The sequence below is a fragment of the Aedes albopictus genome, chromosome 3, assembly GCF_035046485.1.
Source record: "Aedes albopictus strain Foshan chromosome 3, AalbF5, whole genome shotgun sequence".
Classification (NCBI taxonomy): Eukaryota; Metazoa; Arthropoda; class Insecta; order Diptera; family Culicidae; genus Aedes; species Aedes albopictus.
This window is the reverse complement of record NC_085138.1, coordinates 420,258,841-420,282,570: the sequence shown is the minus strand read 5'-3', so window position 1 is coordinate 420,282,570 and position 23,730 is coordinate 420,258,841. Positions and strand designations below refer to the sequence as shown.

Below are 23,730 nucleotides of genomic sequence, written 5' to 3'. Positions count from 1 at the left end.
AACTTTTGAATGCTAAAAAATGCTATGAACAAAAAGTGCTCGAACAAAAGTTGTTAGATATCACTTAAATTTATCGAAATTGTAAAAAAGTTTTTAATTGTTTATCAATAGTTATTGATTGTTTATCAATAGTTTCACTATTGAATGAATAATTAGAGTGTACAAGTTCTCTAATAAGCTTATAACCTCTTCCCAAATGCTTTTATAACACATTGAAGTGAATTGGTTTAGGTCGGATTGGCCAAAAAGTGATGGTGCTCTACAGACACCATGAGCGTTAAAGGGTTAAACAGCGTTTCCATGCTATTCGAATTTCAGTCAATAACTGTTTCCCAGGCTTTTTCCACATGCCTTAGATCGCTTTGCGGTCTTCGGAGGGTTGGTTCCTCGTAATATTTCCAACAGAAATCATTCATCGATATATTTTTAGGGGTTAAGTGATTTTCCCCATAGTAAATCGTATGAAAACTGAAAACGGCTGGCGCTAAAATATAGTTTCTCCGATCGCGCTGAAATTTTGCACAGTTGATATGGGGCCAAAATGGAACTCAAAAAGTGTACAGGAGTAAAATGTCTTTTTGTGTCCCACGCTACTAGGTACGCACATCGTTCGACCCATCGTCACATTGATCAATCGTGTTTGTTATTCGGGAATTCGTATTCGTGCATAATCTGCCATAGCTTATACGAACTCACCACCCGTTTATTAGTTGTAAGCCAGTGTGGAATTCAAATAAAATCTGAACTACTTAATAACCGAACATGGTTTTCCAGGAAAACTGTTTAACCACCACCACCACCACGAAGTCACGAAAAATCATCAAATAGGAAAATAAACACATTCGTAATAATAGCAGAAAATGTATATATATTTAATGGAATGGTTATGATAGTAAAATAAATTGCTTTTCGATGTTCTCTAAAACGAATTCAACACAGAAACGCTTACAGCAACGTATGCATTTTAGCAAGTCAGGTATTAATGGCACTTTGGTTGGTAAATAATGTTCTTTGACAAAAAAAATCACAAACAAATGCCCCTTCAAAATTCAGGAGAGGAGAAAAAAAACTTGGTTCATCAAACAAAATATCAAGCAAAATCGGCCTCTTCCAGCGCATACGAAAACGGTTGACCCGACAGGTCGATGTCGGGCTTCTTAAGGTTAAAGTCCACCCCCCGGACGCCCTGGTTTTCCGATATGTATCGCAGCAGGCGATACCAGTGGGGATCGCGTTGCAGTGTGTCCGGATTGCCCACGATGATCATCAGGGCCCGCGCACGGGTAATGGCCACGTTCAGACGCTTGCTATTGGACAGAAACCCAACGTGGTCGCGCTGCGAACGGACCGTCGACAGGATCATGATGGGCTTCTCGCGACCTTGGTACTGCTCCGTCGAGCCCACTTCCACATTTTCCCAGCCGTAGTTGCGGCAACCGTGCCGCAGGTAGGATACCTGGGTGATAAAAAAAGGGAGTCGGTTATGATATGGCCGAGCAAGGGCGGATAACAAAATGAGATAGTTTGATAATGAACTGTCTTATCGGAGTATCAGAACACATTACACTCACCTGTTTGGCGTACGGCGTCACGACGCCGATGTCTTCCTCCCGTATCTGCCGATCGTTGATTCCATCGGAAAGAATTTTCTGGATATACTGCAGAACGCACCGCGCTTCTTCCTTGTTGAACGAACTCAGACACTGCCGGTCCATCCGCGTCAAGCCGACCACCGAGTGCATAATGATCGGGAAGGCCGGATTCGGCAGGTAGTCCCAACCGATGGCCCAATCCGCCAGATCCGGAGCAGCCCGAGCTCGCAGTTCGTTGTCGTAGAACCACTGGTTCGAGTAGTGGATTAAGAAATTGTGTGATCGGTAGTTGTCCAACAGTTTCGTTATGACCTGCGGGTTGTATTGACCCTGCTGCCTTTTGTAGACACCGTGGGACATGAGACGATCCAGCAGCGAAGTGTTGTGGACGGTTTGCTTCAGATACTCCATACGGACCACTGGTCCCAGCTGTTTCGGATCACCGGCCAAGATGATGCTGGCGTGAATTTTGGAACCTTCGGTGCAAACACCCGCTATGGGAACCAGAGCGGATATCTCCTTGGCACTGCCACATTCGTCGATGAAGATATAATCGAAAAAAGTGGGACTTATGCTAGCCTGGGCGAATCTGCCACAGTTCGTTACGGTACTGACGGTCACGCGACATTTATAGACATGCTCATACGAAGGCACTTCGTAAACGCCCGTGGCCAGGTTCGAGATCTCCAAGATTCCGATGTCGATTCCGTCGATATTGCGCTCACACGATCGAGAGAAGAACCTGAAGATTTCCTCTTCCGGTATAAACTGCTTCAGCCGTTTGGTTAACTCGTCGCAGGCCAGGTTGGATGACGCGGCCACCAGCACGTTCGCTTTGGGTTGATTCCTCCATATCTGGAGGACGGCCTCTACGATGGTGGAAGTTTTGCCGGTTCCTGGCGGTCCGAACAGAATGTACGGTGCCGGATAGGCCGTCATGTTGACGATGTTACGGATGGCTGTCATTTGCTCGCGGTTATCCGCGATCGTCGGCTGAAACCAACGGAATCTGTGAAGGCATTGGTAATGGGTTCGTGAGCTTTATATGTGAATGTGCAATCGAATGGTGGTGGTGTTGAAATCAGTCGAAAGTGAAAGGGTAGTATTAAATTGGCAGAGTAGCATTATCGTACATATGTTTTTCTCGGACGACATTTGCTGAATAATACCGTTTCTGAACCACATACAGAAGGTTCTGGGTTCCATTCATAGACCGTTCCTTCCCTCCTACTTTGTATCATTATATCTATTCTTTCCCTTATTTAACAAATGGCAATTCACGCACCAGCGCGAGCCTCAAATACTCCGACATCCGTACACAAAGTATCTTCTTCCACACCTCTATTAGACTCTCATTGGGTTGACATCTAAAACCGGAAGAAGTCATAAAGTTGTAAATGACCATCCCGGTTAGGGTGGCGCTTTGTACCTATCAAGTTTGGCTGCTATTCCATAGAATCGTAACTTGTTCTGTGGCTTAATTGGTTAAAGCGCTGGACTAGCGATACGGAGTCGCGGGTTTGAATCCCACCTAAACAAGTCATACTTTTTTTTTAACAAATTTATCTATTAAACGCACTTTGCCTTCAAGTGCTTCACGTTTACAAGTCTAACACACTAGAATAATAAAAGTTTTTGTTTGCACTAGCAAGTTTCCTCGGTTCGATATTTTCTATTCATAACATGTTGCGGCACTTGCACGTTTGATAAGATTAACTACAAGATTCTCAACGTAGCAAGAGTCGAAGCACAGACAAAAGACAGAAACAAAATCAACCATATGCACAGTACTTACTCAGTTTGCCTCACGGGTTTCTTCTTCTTGGGCAGCGATTTCGGAAAGAGAAACTTCTCCAGATCGACCCGACTGATCAGATTCAACGCGTTGTACTCCAACTTGTACTGGGTGCGGTTCAGCGGAAACTCCACCTTGCACGGCAGATGGAACCGAACCGGCGTCTGCATCGTTACGATGATCTCGTCCTCGGTGATCACGTCGATGTAACCGTTGATGAACTCCAAGTTGGCCCCACGGGGACCGGCACTGCGGTGTACGGTAATCCTGACGTAGCCGTCGATTTCCAGCATGGCCGGGGCCACCTGGAACTGATCCACCCGGATAATGTACCGGCGGTGCTGTTCGGCCGGGGTCACCGTGGCGTTGTGGATGGTATAAGTGGAAAAGATCGTCTGCAGATCGTAGTCCTCGATCATGTTCAGAAGTCGAAGCTGTTCTATGTAGTTGACCGGGGTTAAGCCCTGTTTCATGTATTGGCTGTGATATTTTCGGGAGGGAGGTTAGAGGGTAAAATGGTATGATTCAGGATTCCATTACTTACCGAAGATTCTCCAAGCAAAGGATGGCCAAACGGTTGAAATTGTTGCTGTGCTCGAAATTGTTCTTATACAGGGTTATAAGATAATCAGGTATGTGATGATAAGCCAAAATATCCATTTTGAGAGGTTTTCTATGATAAAAAGTTTTGTCATTAGTTCACCAACAGTATCGTGACGAATTTTGCGTTATCTAGTTTATGCGGTTGGCCACACCTTTGTAAACGACAAATGTGTGATTGTGATATGTGATTGTGAAACTGGCAACGCTGTCAACGGCTGATGAACGAGGAGAATGCCACCAGAAGTCAAATGTTAGTGGCCGGTTCAGTACATGATGACAAGAGCAGAAGAGAAACGAACTAACTGCAGCAATAAACGGCGGCACGAAGAGAGTATGATTGCTGAAGCGTAGGAAAACATGGATAAGAACGATATGCGGAGGTTTTATGCAACTATCAATGGCAAGCAGCACAAGACTGCGCATGTGCGACCGCCATGTTCAATGACCGGAAAGGAAATTTGCTGACAGACAAAACAATGGTGGCGAAGATCTGTAGAATGGTAACAATGAAGGTGTATCCACGAAAAGCAGTGGAACCTAGAGTGGAACCAACTAACAAGGCAGCTGGGAAGGACGAGAATGGATGAAAAATAGTCCACCAGCGAGTTGGATGATTATATGGTGTGCCCAATCTACAGAAAAGAGCGCATAGCAAGTGTGCTAACTATAGAAGAATACAGCGGTCGTTCGCTTGTTGCAACATGTTTACATTGCAACGAGCGAATGCCATTCGCTAATTGCAACGTCACTTTGACATGAAAATGTTTTGAAATGCACTGACAGCATGACTGACAGCACAAATTTGACACTTGATTGCTCTTTAATTGCAATAACTTTTCAAATTTTGCAATTAGCGGACGTGCAACTAAAAAGCGTTGCAACAAGCGGGTTTGCAACGAACGAACGGACGCTGTAATTACTTTTTTTTTTAATTCGGCGTGTTCTGTGCAACAGACTGTGACCCATAGAAGTGCTCTCCGTCGGTGAATACCAAGCTGATTTTCGTAAGGGCCATTCAACGGCGAATCCGTTGTTTAACCTGCGGATGATCCTTGACAAATTCCGGGAGTATGAATAACTTGCAGATGCAGACTCATCATCCTGTTTATTGAGCAAGATATAATTCAGTGCAATCGTGAGCTTTGGCAGACAATGTTGAAACATGGTTTTCCGACAAAACTAAATAAGCTGATGCCTACGCACAACGCTGGATGGATCAAAATCAAGTGTTATTTAGGATCGCAGATGACGTGTCTACTTCGTTTGTGACCTTGGGTTATAATGTTCTAAATTGACTGTTTAACCCTCTACTTCCCATGGTTGCTCTAGAGCACCATCGATTTTCGGCGAACTCAGGACAAATGGAATTAGATGATATGATGCAATAATTTTATGAATATGGTTGTAACCTTATAAGGTTGATCCAACTACTAAGTACTTGTGTTTCAATAGTGGAACTATTGATAAACAATCAAAAACCTATTGATTTACAACCAATTTTTATTCATTGATTTCGAAAAATATAGCCAATTTGCAATAACTTTTGTTCAAGCACTTTTTTCGGAAACGCTTTTTAGCATAGATATAATCGTTCAAAGTCGTGGGAAAGAAAGGGTTAATATTGAAATCGAAGTAGCGATCAGGACGTCTGGCGTGCAGAGGAATGACACTATCATCACCGGGTCTCATATGCTCCTCCGCTTTGCGGACGACATTAGGCCATATGAATAAAGTTGAGTAAATCAAGCATAATTTTTCAAATCGACGTATCTAACTTTTTCACTGATCTGAGTAAATTCATGGTCAATGTTGACGACCATTTCACTAAAATAGTTTTTTATAAAAATACTTTTCATAAGTTTTTTCGTGCTTAACATCACCAGGGATATTGCACGCACTACGTAAGGAACAAAATTTATTCATTCTATATCATTTTCACAATGAATTTTGACAAAAATACACATACACCGGGTTGGTTCGAGATACGTCATGCCAGATACGTCGCTTTTGTATGGTGCCAGTTTGGTGTATCTGCTACTTTTGATTTTGGCTAGATACGTCGTTTGGTTTTCTCATATATCAAAACGGTGTATCTATCAGTAAAGTTGTAAACATCAAAATAGTAAGATACGTCGTTTCGAAGAATATGCTTAGTTAAACAAATTAAACAATAAATCATCAAACAGTGATGTGGATTCTTCAATTTGCTTTATGAATCATGCATGCAGCAGTAAACCCGGATTTGTTTACATTCTCGAGTTACGTCGGATTGAAAAATTATGCTTGAAATACTCTTTACTAAATCTATGTGAAGCCGTGGAGCAAATCTCTGTGAATCTTCACAGAGATCTGAGTAAATAGTATTTACTCAGCTTTATTCATATGGGCTATTGATTTCATCGACATCTTTCGCTAGGCAGTGGAGGATGCTTATGCTCCTCTAAACAGGAAGACAGTGAAGATAAGATTGACGATAAACTCGACCACTCGACTGTACTTCATGATTGCGGGGAGAGACAGAGGCATATATATATACAATAAACTATATATACTATATATATACAATAAACTCGACCAAGATGGAGACAGAGGGAGATCTAGCAGTGTTAGTGATGCATGGGGATGTATTTGCAGCTGTTGAAGAGTTTGTTCATCTCGAACCACTTGTGACATGTGACAATGACAAGGTAGGTACATTACATTTCCAGGTATCGCAACCTTGCTGGCCTCAAATACGTTTGTTATACTCGATCTAATCGATGGGATCATATACGACCCCTTTGGAAAGATGCAGTCTACCGCCAACTAGTTCGGCGCAAAATTCGTCACATAAATGTGTACCAACCCCCGTAACTTACCCAACAATCTTCGTACTCTTCAACATCTGAACGTGATACTGCTCGATCAGTTCCACTTGACTGCCGGCAACGTCCGCCAGCAGAATGACCGTATAGACGTGGTTCGGAATGCAGTGCTCGATGGTGTACTCTATTTCATACAGGTAGCCCGGAGCCATCCGCAGGGGTCCCACCAGGGTGGCATCGAACTGTTTATCCAACTTCATCAGATACACCGACTTCAGTATCATTACCGCATTCGAGTCGTTCTCGACGCGAATGATCATCCGCGAGTACTTCGGCAAATACTTAATCTCCAGCCGGAAAGCATTGCGAGTAACGCGGCGATCGCCACCCTTCGCAAAGATGGCAAACTCCTTGCCGTGCCCGTCGAAGTGTTCCGATCGGCTTTCCTCCGAGTGGAAATTCACACGGCAAACGGCACACCCCTGCCCGTCGCTGTAGTTCATCAGAAACTCGTACGGATCGGCCATTCTGCCATAGGTCATGACCCAGCGGCAGATGCAGCGGCGCATGTGGCCACCGGCATTGCGGTGACGTTCCACGCGACCAACGATGTTCGCGTGGGTCCGATGCGTCTCGTTGCCGTTCGTGTTTTCCTTATTTGCTGCATTGGACCGACTGGACTTGTGGTTGGTCTTGCTGTTTTTGGCCGAGTATTTCGAATGGTCCAAATTTTCCTGAGAGTTACGATGCGTTACCGGAGGGCGCGATCTTCGTTTATGCACCGGAACTGTGAAATGAGAAAGGAATTGGCTTTTTCAGGAGTTTCAAATTATTTTAAGAAAAAAAAAGGTTATTTCTATTATCTTAAGATTACATTAACTTATCAAGCGTTCGTTTGAATATATAAGGGCGAAAGTGATAAACTATTCAAATTATGGTAGGTATAGAACGTCCGTTCGCTCGTTGCAATGCTATTTAGTTGCAAGTCCGCAGAATCGCAGAAGAAATTCCTAAAATATTCTTAGGAGAAATCCTTGAAATAAAAGCAGGAAAAATTTCGGGAGAAATTTCTGATGAAGACATATGTCTTAAGGGCGGACGGGACGGTCGGGGAAATATCCGCCATTGCTCTGTTGCTACTAAGATGGTAATCTCAGATTCTACTTCATATTTTGCAACAAAAACCTATCACTGTGTATGCTCACTTGCAGTGCATATGCTGATTGTTTTTCAGCATCTTCAGTGCGATAGAACTCGAGATTACCATCTTCAAAATCGCGAGGCAAATTGTTAGAAAGAGAGGCAAGATAGGAAAAATAACACGGCGTCCCGTTTCACCTTAAAGACAGACTTGTTAGAAACCCAACATGGCCGCCACAATGGCCGACTTTGGCACCTACTCACGATTTTGAGGGCACAAATCTCTTCGTAAACAAAACCAGCGCACCTGAGCTTCTCATTTTAAGCTAATTACAAGTGAGCAAGATCAGAATAATAAAATGCATTGTTGTTTAAAGCTTGCGTCTTGAGATTTGTGCTTCTGAAGTTCTGATGCGCTATTGAAGCGGAATTTCAAGACGTTTGTCCTTAACGAACTCCCGGGAGTAATCAATGCAGGAGTGCTGGGATCCTGGGAATAATCCCTGAAAGAAATTATGAACGGATTTTAATGTACGGTAGAAGCATCAGTTTGGGCTGGTCGGGCGTTTTGGCCATATAATTTGATGGGCTTCGTGGCCGTGCGGTTAGCGGCGGCAGTCGTCTAGGCGTATCGTAAGCCAGGGAGTGTGGGTTCGATTCCCGCTCCAGTCAATGGAAACTTTTCGTCAAACGAAAAATTCATCACTGGGCCACTGGGTGTTCTGTGTTGTCCGTTGTCTAGTGTAAGTAATGTGTTCAGTCTGTGCAGCCTCTGGCTGAAGACGGTGTGAATTGTCATTTATAATATGTATATATTGGAGACATATACTTCGATGGAGACTTCGATCAGCACCAGAATGGCGTGGAGAACGTCGGGAGACCACGGCAACGGTGGTAACGACAACACCAGTGCAGCGGAGGACGGAAATGAACCAACTCCCACGCTGAGTGAGGGAAGTTAAAGATGCCATTCACCAGCTCAAAACTAACAAAGCAGCTGAACTCATCAAGATGGGCCCAGAAAAGTTGGCCATCTGTCTGCACCGGCTCAGGATCTGGGAAACCGATCAACCGGAGGACTGGAAGGAAGGGGTAATCTGCTCCATTCACAAGAAAGACGACCATTTGGAAAGTGAGATCTTCAGAGCGATCAAAAATTGTTGAGGAGTTGAGTAGGCGACGAAATACCTCTGCATAACAACCATAAAATTGTTTATCAAAAATAAGAATTAGAAAGTCATGTGGGGGTATAAATATGAGAGCTTACAATAAAGAGAGTCATTCGTTATTGAACTGTTAAACCATCAAGAAGTATTATTTCGATCTACGACATCTCAACCATCTAAGAGGTTATGGGCCTTAACTGAAGTTGAAGATTTTGAAGTTGGAATTCTGGAAATCTCGGAAGATTGGTCGGAACTTTGGGTTCGTTTTCAAGATGGACGCTAGCAAGCTCATGATGGAACGCCTGAATAACGCAAATTACGAAGCCTGGAGATTCAGAATTGAAATGCTGCTGATTCGCGAAGGGTTGTGGAAGCACATCTCGGAGGAGGTACCCAATCCGGTCACGAGCGAATGGAAGCAGGGAGACGATAAGGCCAGGGCGACTATTGCCCTGTTCGTTGAAGATAATCAACATCCGATCATCCGGGATTGCCGAACTGCCAGAGAAACCTGGGAAGCCTTGAAGAAACATCATCAGAGTGTGTCCCTCACGTCTCGAGTCACGTTACTCCCAGTTGATGGTCGCGATGGTATTAAGGAGCTTACCGGAATCATATGATACCCTAACTACAGTTTTGGAGAGTCGCTCGGATGAAGAGTTAACCATGGACCTTGTGAAGAGCAAGTTGTTGGACGAATCCATGAAGCGCCGAAGATTCCCATCGCGAGGAGAATCATTGCTGAGAGTGGAGTCCTCGAGGAAGCAAATTATCTGCCATAGCTGTGGAAAACCTGGACATTTCAAGAAAGATTGTCGTGTGCTATCCAATGCGAAGGTGGACGAATCCCGGCGAAAGTTCAAACCTAAAGCGAGAACTGTGAAAGAAGATGACCGTCCCGAGGGGTGCTCAGCGTTTTGCTTCGCGACACGTAATGAACCGGATACGATTGATTCTTGGGTCGTGGATTCCGGTGCTAGTACCCACATGTGCGCGGACAGAAACTTTTTCAAGCAGTACGAAACATGCTCCGGATTGACAGTAACGCTAGCTGACAGAAGTGAAGTAGGTGTTTCTGGAAAAGGTTCCGGAATACTGCACTGCGTAGTGGACAAGGACGAGAAGCAGGTAACAATCACGGATGTTCTACATGTTCCGAAGTTGGACGCAAATCTGGTGTCAGTTGGAAAGTTAACGGAGAAAGGTGCTGAAGTAAATTTCACTGGAGAAATCTGTAGAATCTCGAAGCATGCACTGGTGGCCGCCATCGCAGTGAAGAAGGCCGGTCTCTATCAGCTGGAATCGTTGAAGAGCAGTGTACCGTTATCTGCTGCGACAGCCAAGCATTCAGAAGATTGCATCCACAAATGGCACCGCATACTAGGACATCGCGATGAAGAAGCTATCCGAAAATTGGTACGTGATGATCTCGTTACCGGCGTGCGAATCCAGAAATGTGAGGTTGACATCGATTGTGAATGCTGCCTGGAGGGAAAGATGACCCGGTTGCCGTTCCCAAAGCAAGCCGGACCACAGTCGTCAAGGATGTTGGAACTCGTACATACCGATTTGTGTGGACCCATGAATACCGTCACTCCAGGAGGAGCCCGATATTTTATGACAGTCATAGATGATTTCACCCGCTACTGTACAGTATATTTCCTACGAAAGAAGTCCGAAGCTGCAGAACGCATGGAGGAGTATATTCGGATGACTGAAACCCGTTTCGGAAAAGTGCCTGCCACCGTTCGGTCCGACGGCGGTGGAGAATACAAGTCACGAAGATTGGACAGTTTGTATCGTCAGAAGGGAATCATCCCGCAGTACACAGCAGCCTATAGCCCCCAGCAAAACGGAGTTGCAGAACGTAAAAACCGAAGTCTCGTCGAAATGGCGCGCTGTATGCTCATCGATGCTGGAATGGGTCACAAATACTGGGCAGAAGCTATAAACACCGCTACGCACATTCAGAATCTACTACCAACCCGAGCTACCGTGAAAACGCCGTTTGAAGCCTGGTACGGGAAGAAGCCGAATTTGAAATTTGCACATTTTCGGAAGTAGTGCGTTTGTACATATCCCAGACCAGAAGAGGACCAAGTTGGAGCCAAAAGGAATGAAGCTTACGTTTGTTGGATACTCAGATTGTCAGAAGGCATACCGTTTCGTGGATCTGGCAACGAATAAAGTGTATCACAGCAGAGATGTACGATTCTTGAACGAGGGAAAACTATTGCAAATCAGTCCGAAGTCTTCTGGAGTAATGGAGTACGAGTCAGTCCTGGAACCAAGTAGTCCGAATGAACCGAATACCGACCACGCTGACGAGGATTTTGAAGCAGATGATATGCAATCCACATCAGAAGAGGAAGAATCATTCTTGGATTGTAGTCAAGGAATCGAAATGGAGGATCAACCAGTGCTGTTGCCAGAACCATCTGTGCGACGATCGGAAAGAAGCACGAAAGGATTACCACCCATCCGTTACAGTGAAATCGTCGATATGGTGAAGCCAAATGTCCCCGAACCACGTACTATAAAAGAAGCTTTGGACGGTCCGGAAAGCGAGCTCTGGAAAGCTGCGATTGAGGAGGAGCTACAATCTCACAAGGAGAATTGCACTTGGAATGTTGTCCCCCTGCCATCCGGACGAAAAACCATTGGCTGTAAGTGGATTTTCAAAAGGAAGATGGATGAAACCGGCAAAGTGGTTCGATACAAAGCAAGATTGGTGGCACAGGGGTTCACGCAAAAATTTGGAACGGATTACGACGAAGTTTTTGCGCCCGTCGTGAAGCAGGTTACGTTTAGAACATTGCTGTCTGTGGCCCACCAACGGAATATGCTGATCAAACACATGGACGTAAAGACGGCATACCTGAACGGAGAACTACAAGAAACCGTATTTATGAAACCACCATGGTGCACCTGGATGCGATTTTGGAAATCAAAACCTAGTGTGCCATCTTCAGAAAGGACTCTACGGTTTGAAGCAAGCAGCCAATATTTGGAACAAGAAACTCGATTCGATTTTACGAAAACTTGGGTTCAAGCCTTCGGAAAACGATCCATGTTTGTACTCAAAGCGCAACAACGACGGCACGATGGCGTACATTGCGGTATACGTGGACGATTTGATTATTGTTTGCAAGTCCGAAGAAGAGTACGAAAACGTTTTCAAAAATTTGAATAACAACTTGAAGGTGACATCATTGGGAGACGTAACGCATTTTCTTGGCATCCATGTTACACGATCACAAGACGGCGTATCACTGAACCAGAAGGCGTACATTCAAAAACTACTGACTAGATTTGGACTTCAAGATGCTAAGCCATCAAAGATTCCACTTGACCCCGGCTATATACAGACAAAGGAGGAGGAAACGGAAGCATTGCCAAACAACCACCAGTTCGCCAGTTTGATCGGAGGATTGTTGTACATAGCCGTGAACACAAGACCGGATATAGCTGTTGCAGTATCGATCCTCGGACGAAAGACCAGCAACCCAAGCCAAGTTGACTGGAATGAAGCGAAGCGAGTACTCCGTTACCTGAAGGGCACCATCGACCACGGACTGGTACTAGGTGCGGAGTCTTCTCAACTGGAAGTGTTCGTTGATGCTGATTGGGCAGGAGATTCCAAGGACCGTAAATCAACATCTGGTTTCCTGTTTCGCTATGCTGGAGGAATGATCGGATGGAATGCAAGAAAGCAAGATAACGTAACACTTAGTAGTACCGAAGCTGAGTACGTAGCCATGGCCGACTGCTGTAGAGAACTCAACTGGATTCTTCGTTTGTTCGATGATTTGAAGATTGAAACCACGTTGCCAGTGAAGATCAATGAAGATAATCAAAGCTGCATCAAACAATTGAGCACGCTCAACGTCAACCGAAGATCCAAACATATCGAGACAAAACATCATTTCATCCGACAGCTGAAGCAAGACGGAATCATCGACCCACAATACTTGCCTACCGAGGACATGATTGCTGACATGATGACAAAACCGCTTTTTGGAGTGAAGCTTTCGAAGTTTCGAGACCTGGCAAGGATACTTCCGTCGAGGAGGAGTGTTGAGGAATTGAGTAGGCGACGAAATACCTCTGCATAACAACCATAAAATTGTTTATCAAAAATAAGAATTAGAAAGTCATGTGGGGGTATAAATATGAGAGCTTACAATAAAGAGAGTCATTCGTTATTAAACTGTTAAACCATCAAGAAGTATTATTTCGATCTACGACATCTCAACCATCTAAGAAAAATGGTTTTCCTGGAAAGCTGACTAGACTGATTAAGGACAAATGTCTTGAAATCCCGTTTCAACAGTGCATCAGAACTACAGACGCACACACCTCAAGAATCAAGGTTTAAATAACAGTGGATTTTATTATTCTGTTCTTCCTCACTTTTAGGGGTAGGCGGGGCAATATGGACACCCTAAGGTTTTTGCCAACTTTACCTGGCAAGATGTCAAAAAAGTTTAGTTTTTTGATACATGTATCCTTTTAAAGTCTATTTAGCATCTATTGCATAAGAATTCTCACAAAGAAAAATGATTTTTTGTAATTGCGTTGTGAATTCCCCTACTTTTCACTCGCGGTTCCAATGATAAAACGGCCTACTTTTCTTCACTGAAGCAAAGGTGCCGAAAAGTACTACTTTTCGGCACTCTTTAGAGTTCTGAAAAGTAGTACTTTTCGGCACTTTTGCCAGCACACACTTTTTGTTGAGTACCGCTACTTCCGTAGATACAGTGGCTGATTCTACCTTGGCTTCTACATGCACTGAGCAGTTCGAATCCGAATCAGGACAATTCAGATTTTGATTTGAGCTGCCAATCAGGCGTAGAAGCAGAAGCTGAACCAACTTTTGCTTTTGCTTATGATGCTGCATGACAACGACGACAGCTTGAAAACTTGCGACAGTTGGCCTACCATAGCCTACCTGATCGAAGAAAATACTATGCACTACGTCCTGTCGCGCATGGAGGTTGGCACGTGGTTGCTGCTGGTACACGTTTGTGTGACTAGAGAGATTATACTGTACGGGTATTTTTGCAATTACAAAAAGCTTTGTATGCAACGCGTTGCAAAACTCGATTTTTTCAGCCCTCGTCGTATTTATCCAACTCGGCAAGCCTCGTTGGATAAACGTACAACTCGTGCTGAAAAAATCATCATTTTGCAACTTGTTGCATAAATAACTATATCCACTTCAAAAAATGTTTTGAAAAATGTTAGTTTTTCACGACTGTCTTCAAGCAAACGGGGCAGAATGGACACCTCCATGGGGCAATATGGACACCATGAGACTTTTACGAATTTCGTACATTATTTACACCTATGAAGTCATTTCATTACAAAACAACTATTAGGTATGGATGAATAATACGCCGAATTAGTTCATTTTTGTTCAGTTAATTTAAATTCAGGCTGTTTTGGATAAAGCTTCGTTTTTGTCGGCATGTACAGCTGTGCCTAGAACAACTATTTTCCACTGCTGTCGTTTTTTGACCAATTTGTTTCACCCTATGTCTACTATAGTGAACATTTAACCGAAAATGTACTGAAATCGAAGAATTTGGTTGGTTTGTGATTTAGGTTATATTTTTCCCTTGCTGCTTCTTTCAAAAAGGTGAGTGTCCATTTTGCCCCGGCAGCAGAAGATATTTCCAAACTTGATTTTTGATATAATAAAGAAGAAAATATAAACATGTTAAGCATGTAGATACAGCAAAACTACTTGCATGTGTTCTAGAAATATCAGGTTTTAATCGACCTGCAATAAATTAATCACTAAATCTTATTTTAGATGGTGTGAAAATTATAATTTTCATGCACAAAAAACGGAGGACGCAACTTTTTCGTGTAAAATCAAGTATAATTTTAATTTCGAATGTTTATTTCCTGAAACTACGTTTTAGACAAATGGACTATATTCTCCATTCATTAAAAATTCAAAAAAGTTCGCATATTTCAAAATATTGAGGGTGTCCATTCTGCCCCGGGTGTCCATAATGCCCCGCTTACCCCTAATAAGCTTGAAATAAGAAGCTCAGGAGCGCTGGTTTTGTTTACGAAGAGATTTGTGCGTTCAAAATCGCGAGTAGATGCCAAAATCGACCGTTGTGGCGGCCATCTTGGGATTCTAACAAGTCTATCATTAAAGCAACGATGGACGCTGTGCCAAACTGCGTAAGGGTTTCAAGTGAACTATCCAGTTCATTTGAATCTCGCCGGGGACTGTGACGATGTGGATTACCCATAGGTGCGGTGTAAGGAAACTAGTTGGCGGTCGTAAAAGAACGCCGTAGGACTAGTTTCCTTTCGCCGCACCCACATCGCTCTCATGCCTACTCTTCAACATCGCTCTGGAAGGTGTGATGCGACGAGTCGGGCTCAACATTAGAATCATTAGCCACAGAAGCCCAATATCGCGACTGTTCGCCACGCCCTTACAGCGTCACTAGCGGTACAGTCCGGATTCGCTGGTTGGGTCACGACTGCGCCCCGATTAGCGAATCGTGTTCGTTCGTTGGGGCAGCTGACAACTGATCAAAATGCTCTAGACACACGCAAGTGACGAGAAATACGTCACGGAACACTCACATACTTGCGTAAACTTTCTGTATAGAGGAGCTGTGATGTGACGGCGGTCAGACGTCAAACTCTTTTTGACATCTATTTTGACATTGACAGTGCTTTTTAGTTGGGTATTGACCCAACCAGTGAACATTCAATCTTCGAGACAGCCCATCTAACGAGCTCTCAACGAACGAATCGTCACTGTACTAGAAATGTTAAATTAATGTTGTTTACCAAAACAAAAGATCCTTTACAAGATGGACACTTTCAAACAATCAATCAATACAATTAAAGTCATCAATATAATTAACTAGGAAAACTGACTACAGCGCCATCGGAGTTCTAGTGTAATTCTATTGACTCAACAGCCGTGGAACGATTTTCACAAAATCCGGCCAATTTGTGTGCTTTGCGGACGACATGGACATTATTGCCAGAACATTTGGAACGGTGGCAGAGCTGTACACCCGCCTGAAACGCGAAGCAGCTAAGGTCGTACTGGTGGTGAATGCTTTAAAAACAAAGTACATGCTGGTAGGCGGAACCGAACACGACCAGATCCGTCTGGGTATTTAGTAATGTTACGATAGACGGGGATACTTTCGAGGTGGTGGAGGAATTCGTCAACCTCGGATCCTTACTGACGGCTCACAACAACGTGAGTCGTGAAATTCGAAGGCGCATCATCAGCGAAAGTCGGGCCTACTACAGGTTCCAGAAGAAATTGCGGTCAAAAAAGATTCACCCTCGCACCAAATGTACCATGTACAAGACGCTAATAAGACCGGTGGTCCTCTACGAACATGAGACGTGGACCATGCTCGAGGAGGACCTGCAAGCACTCGGAGTATTCAAGCGACGCGTGCTAAGGACGATCTTCGGCGGCGTATAGGAGAACGGTGTCTGGCGGCGAAGGATAAACCACGAGCTCGCTGCACTCTACGGTGAACCCAACATTCTAAAAAATGGCTGAAGCTGGACGGATACGGTGGGCAGGACATGTTGCATGAATGCCGGAGAACAACTCTGCAAAGTTGGTATTTGCTAACCATCCGGTTGGTACGAGAAAGCGTGGAGCGCAGAGAACACGATGGGCGAACCAGGTGGAGCATGATCTGGAGAGCGTTGGTTATATCATATTTCCAAACAAAACCAACAGTCCAGTTTGGACAGTGACCTTGTAAAGTGTTACAAGTTGTAGTCTACTGAGTTCTACCGTAGCTGTCAAAGTCCTGTCCTCAGCCTGTAAATCATTCTGTCATTGACACAGATGGCCTTTCAAAACGTTCATTGTTTCACGTGTATGGATTGCGGACTTGAGTTCCGGGATTCAGAAACACGAGAAATACCTCGTCATTGTATATCATGAGATGGCGAGTTTTACAAGCATTCTATAAGAAAGGAAGGAACAACAACAAAAAATGTTCAAATTTGCTTGTTCACCTTCTATTAATTGATCGGAGAAACTACCACTTACCGCTAGTGATTTGCACAAGACTTTGTTCCAATGATTTTGCACAATTTAAATATAAATTTACAAAAAAAAAAACAACAAGGACGTTGCACTCTGCTGAATTTTCATCTGAACTGTTTTATTCGCGCCCTAGTACGTGCTTTATTCAGTTATGGCGAATGTCATCAGTATGTGAAAATATTGTTTAGTTTTCATACTTTATAGAAAGAATATAGAAACAATTCCAAAATTAATTTTAGTATTTATATGTATATTGCGATGTTTGCAACAGAAAATTATATGTAGCAGCTATGGACTCATTATTCAATTTTGGTTCCACTTCGCAATATTGGCATGCATTCCTTATGGGATTAACCGTAACTGGTACATTATGCCAAAATAGGGTACAAGAAAGCCTATGCTTTAAGGAAAATAATCATTACAATTTCAGCAATTTTTTAAGGAAAATATTAAGTGCAATCATCTTATGTGAGCGTGACCTTTTATTTACAAAATGTTTCATGTTGATTTGCATCGGTAAAGTCTGAAAATCAACTATGACCAATGGATCATTGAAGCCGTCTTTTCCGCTACTAACCACCGCATCAAAACAAAAGCGCCACCGTATATGGACGGTCATACAGTGACACCATTCGAGTTACGTCAAACACACAAGGCTACGGTGGCGCTATCTGCTCATTTCATAGCGGCCGTTTTAGTTATTTTAGTGATCCATTTCAAGTATTATCGCCAGAGCATATATGATAAGTGTCTAGCGTTCGATTTGAATAGGTCGAATCTGCATAGGAATCACAGCAAACTTACGACCTATTCAAATCGAACGCCAGGTTTGTTAATCTAAACCGACACCACTCTAGGCAATTGAACAATCGACTTTAGTTGGATGGAACCTGAAACGAGACCAGTCAATAGGTAGCTCGATATGGGGCCAAAACAGACCAGCTGCTGATTGGTTGATTTCATGCTATTAGAAAAAAGCAAAAACCATCCGACCGTTTCCGACCGCGGGTGGACAGTGTTGTCAAAAGCGATTGAAAAAACGGTCCGAATACATTTTCATTATGGTAAAAGTGCATTATAATAATGAAAGAGAATTATTTTTTTCATTCGTAATAATTAATTAAATGTATTGAAAATTTAACAAAAAAATCAACATTCAAAAACTGTTATTACGGAGATTGTTTCAACTGCTCGGGGGGTTGCTTTATCAATTCAATCCAACTCAAAATGAAAAATTGAAGCGCGGTTTGTTATGTTCACTTTTTTTTGTATTTTTGTTAGAAATGAGCACTTATAATAACACCAAAAGAAGGAAATGAATCGGTGCCTTCTCGCTTCTTTTCGATAATGAATTTGGGAGTGGTCCTATTTTGAACAATTTGACCTTGTTTGTTTTGTAGCTGATGCTACAAAATAAAATATTTAGCTTAAATCAAAACCGAAGACGCCTCTTCTCGTCAAAATGTAAGCCTAATCTTTCACCAGGAAGCAGAGTTACAGCATCTCAACGGTGACTATTTTGTATGAAAATCGTGATACGTGATCACGAAAAAAACTTTAATCTTGAAGCAACATAAAATGTTTGGCAACACTAGCCCGAACGACGATCGGAACGAAACGTAAATAAACAACAAACATTTGGGAAGAAAAGAAGATCAATAAGAAGCCAGTTGTCCGGTCTCGTCTCAGGATGGAACTTGAATGGCAAGCATATACGTGTATCGATTTGGTCCATTAAAATTGTTACTGCACTCGAACGGCGAACGTTGAAAAACAATCTATAGGGTAGAAGCTTCAGTTTTGGCCAGTCCGGAGTTTTGGCCATAGTGCGATATTAAGCCTGTTGCGATCTAAATCGGCGTAAATTTATTTTTTAATAGTAGATCCTAATACAATATGATGATTACAGCTGTGAAAACCACACATTTTGATTAAAAACTGGAATAAAAAAATATATTTCCTTAAAAAATCAGCTTGCATATATCTATTTTGGCCAGGGTGCTTCTAATTTGGCCACTCCCATAAGAAATACGCGTGATTGGCCAAAATAGAAACCGAACTTAAGAATATGGCCAAAACTGCGGCAGAGCTTCTATTTTGGCCAGTGCCACTTTTAATTCAAAAATCAAGTATTGGTTTGATTTCTGCATTTTTCCTTCAAAATATAGATTGAAACCTTTCATTTGACACATTGGTTGTTTCCATAGGATTATTGGTTATTTTTATAAAAATGATTTCCCTTAGACTGGCCAAAACCGGTGCCCGCACCCTATAATTAACTCGTGTAGGTCTGGGATTTACCTCTCTGTGATCCTTATCGATGCAATGACGGTACTCAGACCACACCGACCGTCATGCAATTATTTCGAAGCGTGGTAGGGGAACGTTTATAAATTACGTCGAACATTTGGGGGAGGGGAGGGGTCTACGAAAGTGTGTCAGTATACGTGTATTATAGACTGTTTCAGAAATTATAAATACACTTTGTTTATTAAATTAAATGAACTGTTCTAATGATTTTTACCAACTTCTTCCAGAGTATAGCATATTGTACTCCATATTTTTATGTTTCCTTTCAATTGGCTTGATATTTTAAAGAACAGAGTTCTCTAACAAATAACTTAATTTTTCAAATTTGCATTTGCACAAAGGTGTTTTTTAATGATTTCAACATTATTTATCACTAAATACCAAAAATTATCTAAATTTTTATCACATTCGCTTTCTCAACAAGTTGTCTAAGGAATGCCTTGATAAAAGTTTGGGAAAAATCGATAAAGGCATTTCCACAACATTTTTTCGGAGATCAAGTTTCTCATTTTTTAAGGTTTTCTACGGAACATAAGAACTACCACACAATTTTTTAGCTTTCCTGAACGCATTTAATCTAAACAAACTCATTTTTTCAGCTCATTCGATCCTTCAGATGGCAAAGCTTGTCATACCATAAAAACGAATGCAGTAAGCAGTAATTAAGACATTCGTTTGCTTAACGTTTGTTGCTACTTGTGTTGTTGAGAAATTTAAAATAAAAATTTTTGTTTTGAGAAGGCCCGTAATGGTGGTTCTTGATCAAATATTCCAGTGAAAATTACTCTAAGCAATCGAGAAATATCTTTTATTATCAATACAGCAATTTTCATTGTGTTTAGAAATTAAATATTTTATCTGTGAGATTTTTTTCTATTCTACTATGCTACATTTTTTGACTACTTTGTGCAACTTCAAATTTTGATCATCTTGTTTACAGAGCCCTATTTTTTAACTTTTACCAGAAACATCAACAAAATTGGAATTATTTGCTTCGTTGGCATGTTTACTATTAGAGCTATAAGAAACTTTTTTGGATAATGTGCTCAAATTTAAATGGCAGGTTATCGTTAGTGTATTTATAATTTCTGAAACAGTCTATAGGTATAGGGACATAGCTGACAGAGGTGGAAGAGGAGGGAGGGGATCTAGAAATCCCGGAAAACGATGGACGTAATTAATGAATCTTTCAAGCAGCGTGCATGCAAACAAACAAAAAGTTCTAACCCTGAGAACCTGATGTTTCAAATAGATGATGTCTCTACTAAGGGCAGGTAGCAGCAATAATCCGGCGAAATAAAAGTGATCTTAGCCACCCAAAAAAGTTGTCAAACAGTGATTTAAAATTGACCTTGGAAACGTAAAAAAGCGTTCAATGATTGAACTGAACATTTTGTGTAAAGAAGTGCATTATAATTACCAAATGGATGTGTGATTCTATCTTATCAAGCGAAAAACCGTTGAAAAAGTCCAGTTTTGTATTATGCTGAATTTTTACATGCTTAACCTTGGGAGGCGTATCGTCGGCCTATACAACCCTTTCAACGAACAGGTACTTAGCTAGCTACATTTCAACATAATAGTCCACGTGGACATGCAGTACTGCACGAATTTACGCTGGCCTGCTTACTCTCATAGAAAATTTGACGTTTGGGTTGTGCCGGCCTGTTTGTAAAACAAATGGGATGAACGGAAATCGGAACCGAAAAAAAGTTATTGGAATTAGGATTAGAACTAGCCACAGAAGTCCAAATGTCGCGACTGTTCGTGTGACTAACATCTAGTTTGCCACAATGCCACGCCCTTACAGCGTCAATAGTAGTACTAGAAGTGTCAAATAATTTTTTTTTTTTTTTAACAAAGAATCCTCTACAAGATGGACACTTAAACATAGTCAATTATTACAATTAAAGTTCATAAAATAATCGAATAGTACAAGTGATTACAGAGCCACTGGAGTTCTAGTGTATTTCTATTGAATTAGGTTAATTCTGAAATATGTGTGCAAAATCGTAGAATATGTAATGCGAATTACAGTAATATAGATTTTTTATGTGAATTTGTGTTATATGCCATGTAGTTAAGTCACGTGGTTGCGAGAATCGGTTCTGTTGGAGCGCCGGGAGTGATTCAATCACGTTTTGTTGATTTTGGTACACAGTTATGGATCATTTTTTTTTATTCTTAATCACTTAACCTAATTTACAGCTCTATTGTCCACTTGGGCACTACGTGAGCAATTACAATTGACAGCTGCACTTACACTTTCTACAGCGCCTACATCTATTCTATTATATTCTTCTATATCGAGCTGGCTGTCTTCGTGCTTCTTTCACTGTTCTACGCTATTCATGGTAGAATGAAGAGCACGAGGGTGGCTGTTGTTCCTTTTCCAGTCCAATTGGGGGCCCATTATGAGTTGCAGTTCGCCGATGTCCAGGTATGCGGGTCCGTTTGAGCCGAAGGCTCAGAAGAGGGTCAATGTCAGACGCTTTCGGGGAGAAAAGCAGCTGACGAAAAATTGCAAGTGCCGGGGCTGGGAATCAAACCCATGACCATCCGCATATGAAGCGAACGTGTGACCAACTACGCCACGGGCCCCGGCCAGTTATGGATCATTTAGTGATATTTTTTTATCAGTATTAACGAGATTTTAGCCCTAGGCTAGTTTATCTCGGGATCCACGTTTTACTTCCCTTCCGAAGGAAGAACTCACATTTTTCTAGATGCCGGGAGTGGGATTCGATCCGAGGCCCTCGACGTGATTGTCACGTGCTTTAACCATCACATCAGGTCCGCTCCACATTAGTGGTATTTTTTACCTTCAAAATTCAATGAGAAAGAAAAGAAAACATAAACTACGACTTAAAAAGCATTGATGGCTAAGTTTGATTCAAACTTTTAGACTACCGAATCATTTGGAGTGGAATTGCCACTCATTTTCACATGAAACAGGAATATTTAACTATTTTTGGATAACCCAATTATGGATCGGTGCCACAGAGTCCCACATATTATGGATCAATTTGTGGTATATTATGGATCAGTGCGTCACTGCTCAAAATTCCCGCAATAGCATTTAATTTGCGTTGTTATGGCTAAAACACGCAGGAAAGAACTCAAGAAACAACATCAGTTTGACATTAATGAAAATTCGATCGAGTCAAACAAAATGTTTAAGCATTAGTTTTTTTTTGGACAAATATTTCGACACTGATTTTTCATTTAGGCCTAACTGATATTTTCGAGTTCTCCTCATCGATCCTCTCTTTGCGTTATCACATAATGTGTATTGAGTTTTCCAAAGATTTTTAGTTGAAATGTGAAGAAGACGACTACATGTTGCTATAGAAACAAAAAGAATAATAATTTTGTTTGTTTTGATCAAGTTATTGGCAAAAGAGAGAGTCGACGAAGAGAAATCGATCAAGTCAGTTAGACCCTTATGAAAAATCATTGTCGATTTGACCCTGTGTACTAAAGTGCCCCACACAATGCATACGTTTGCGTATGCGTGACAGTAGTTTGACACATTTTCCATGGGAAAACTGTCAAAAAAACGCAAACCTCGACGGATCGGACGCTATGTGTTCCAGGCTTAAGAGTGTGTACTTAGGGTCTGTTCCAATTGGGTTTTTAAGGTGAAGTTATGATGGAGCCAACATTCAAACATTTAATAGTATTGGTGAAATCATCATTTCTCCATACAGTAATGGTATTTGTGTGCGGAGAGAAATGCTACAATTACTCTTGCAAAACAGATATATCAAAGTTTGTTTTGATTTGAAAATGGATCTATTCATCTACCAGACTGGTACTGACTTATCTTATGCATATCTAAGTTCACCAATATGGTCAGCACTCAAACACTTATAGTTCTAATATTTGGAAAAGGCAAATTTTAGAAGCATGCGTCTTCTTCTTCTTCTTTATGGCTCTACGTCCCCACTGGGACTTGGCCTGCCTCGCTTCAACTTAGTGTTCTTAGAGCACTTCCACAGTTATTAATTGAAGGGCTTTCTTTGCCTTTCCCTGCAGGATATTTGTGCGAGGCTGTTAGGTTGCTGCAGATCAGGCACCGAACCACTTTCTTCCACCGATGGATTCCTGATGCAGTCGGGAACATCTTCAGTCACACGAATGGAAATAAGACTACTTGATCGCGCTTTTTTACGGTTTTCGCGGTCGATGGCCGCCTTTTGCCGTTTCGACGGTCGTGGCATTGCGAGAAAACTGATTGCAATACCCAATCTGA

At 42.1% G+C, this 23,730-nt stretch overlaps 1 protein-coding gene across 2 annotated transcripts in view; it reads right to left on the bottom strand.

The window, feature by feature from the left end:
* Nucleotides 1-845: 845 nt before the first annotated feature.
* The window catches only part of LOC109403367 (putative helicase MOV-10), a 30,869-nt gene continuing 7,984 nt past the window's right edge, over nt 846-23,730 (bottom strand). The window contains exons 2-6 of one of the 2 annotated variants that reach the window (XM_029875738.2): nt 6,849-7,581; nt 3,932-4,060; nt 3,388-3,867; nt 1,572-2,601; nt 846-1,456 (exon numbers count right to left, since the gene is read on the bottom strand). In XM_029875738.2, coding sequence (XP_029731598.1) covers nt 1,091-1,456; nt 1,572-2,601; nt 3,388-3,867; nt 3,932-4,060; nt 6,849-7,581 — 2,738 coding nt within the window. In that variant the 3' untranslated portion in view covers nt 846-1,090. The remainder of the gene's footprint in view (nt 1,457-1,571; nt 2,602-3,387; nt 3,868-3,931; nt 4,061-6,848; nt 7,582-23,730) is intronic. The other variant, XM_029875739.2, reaches the window with a different exon arrangement.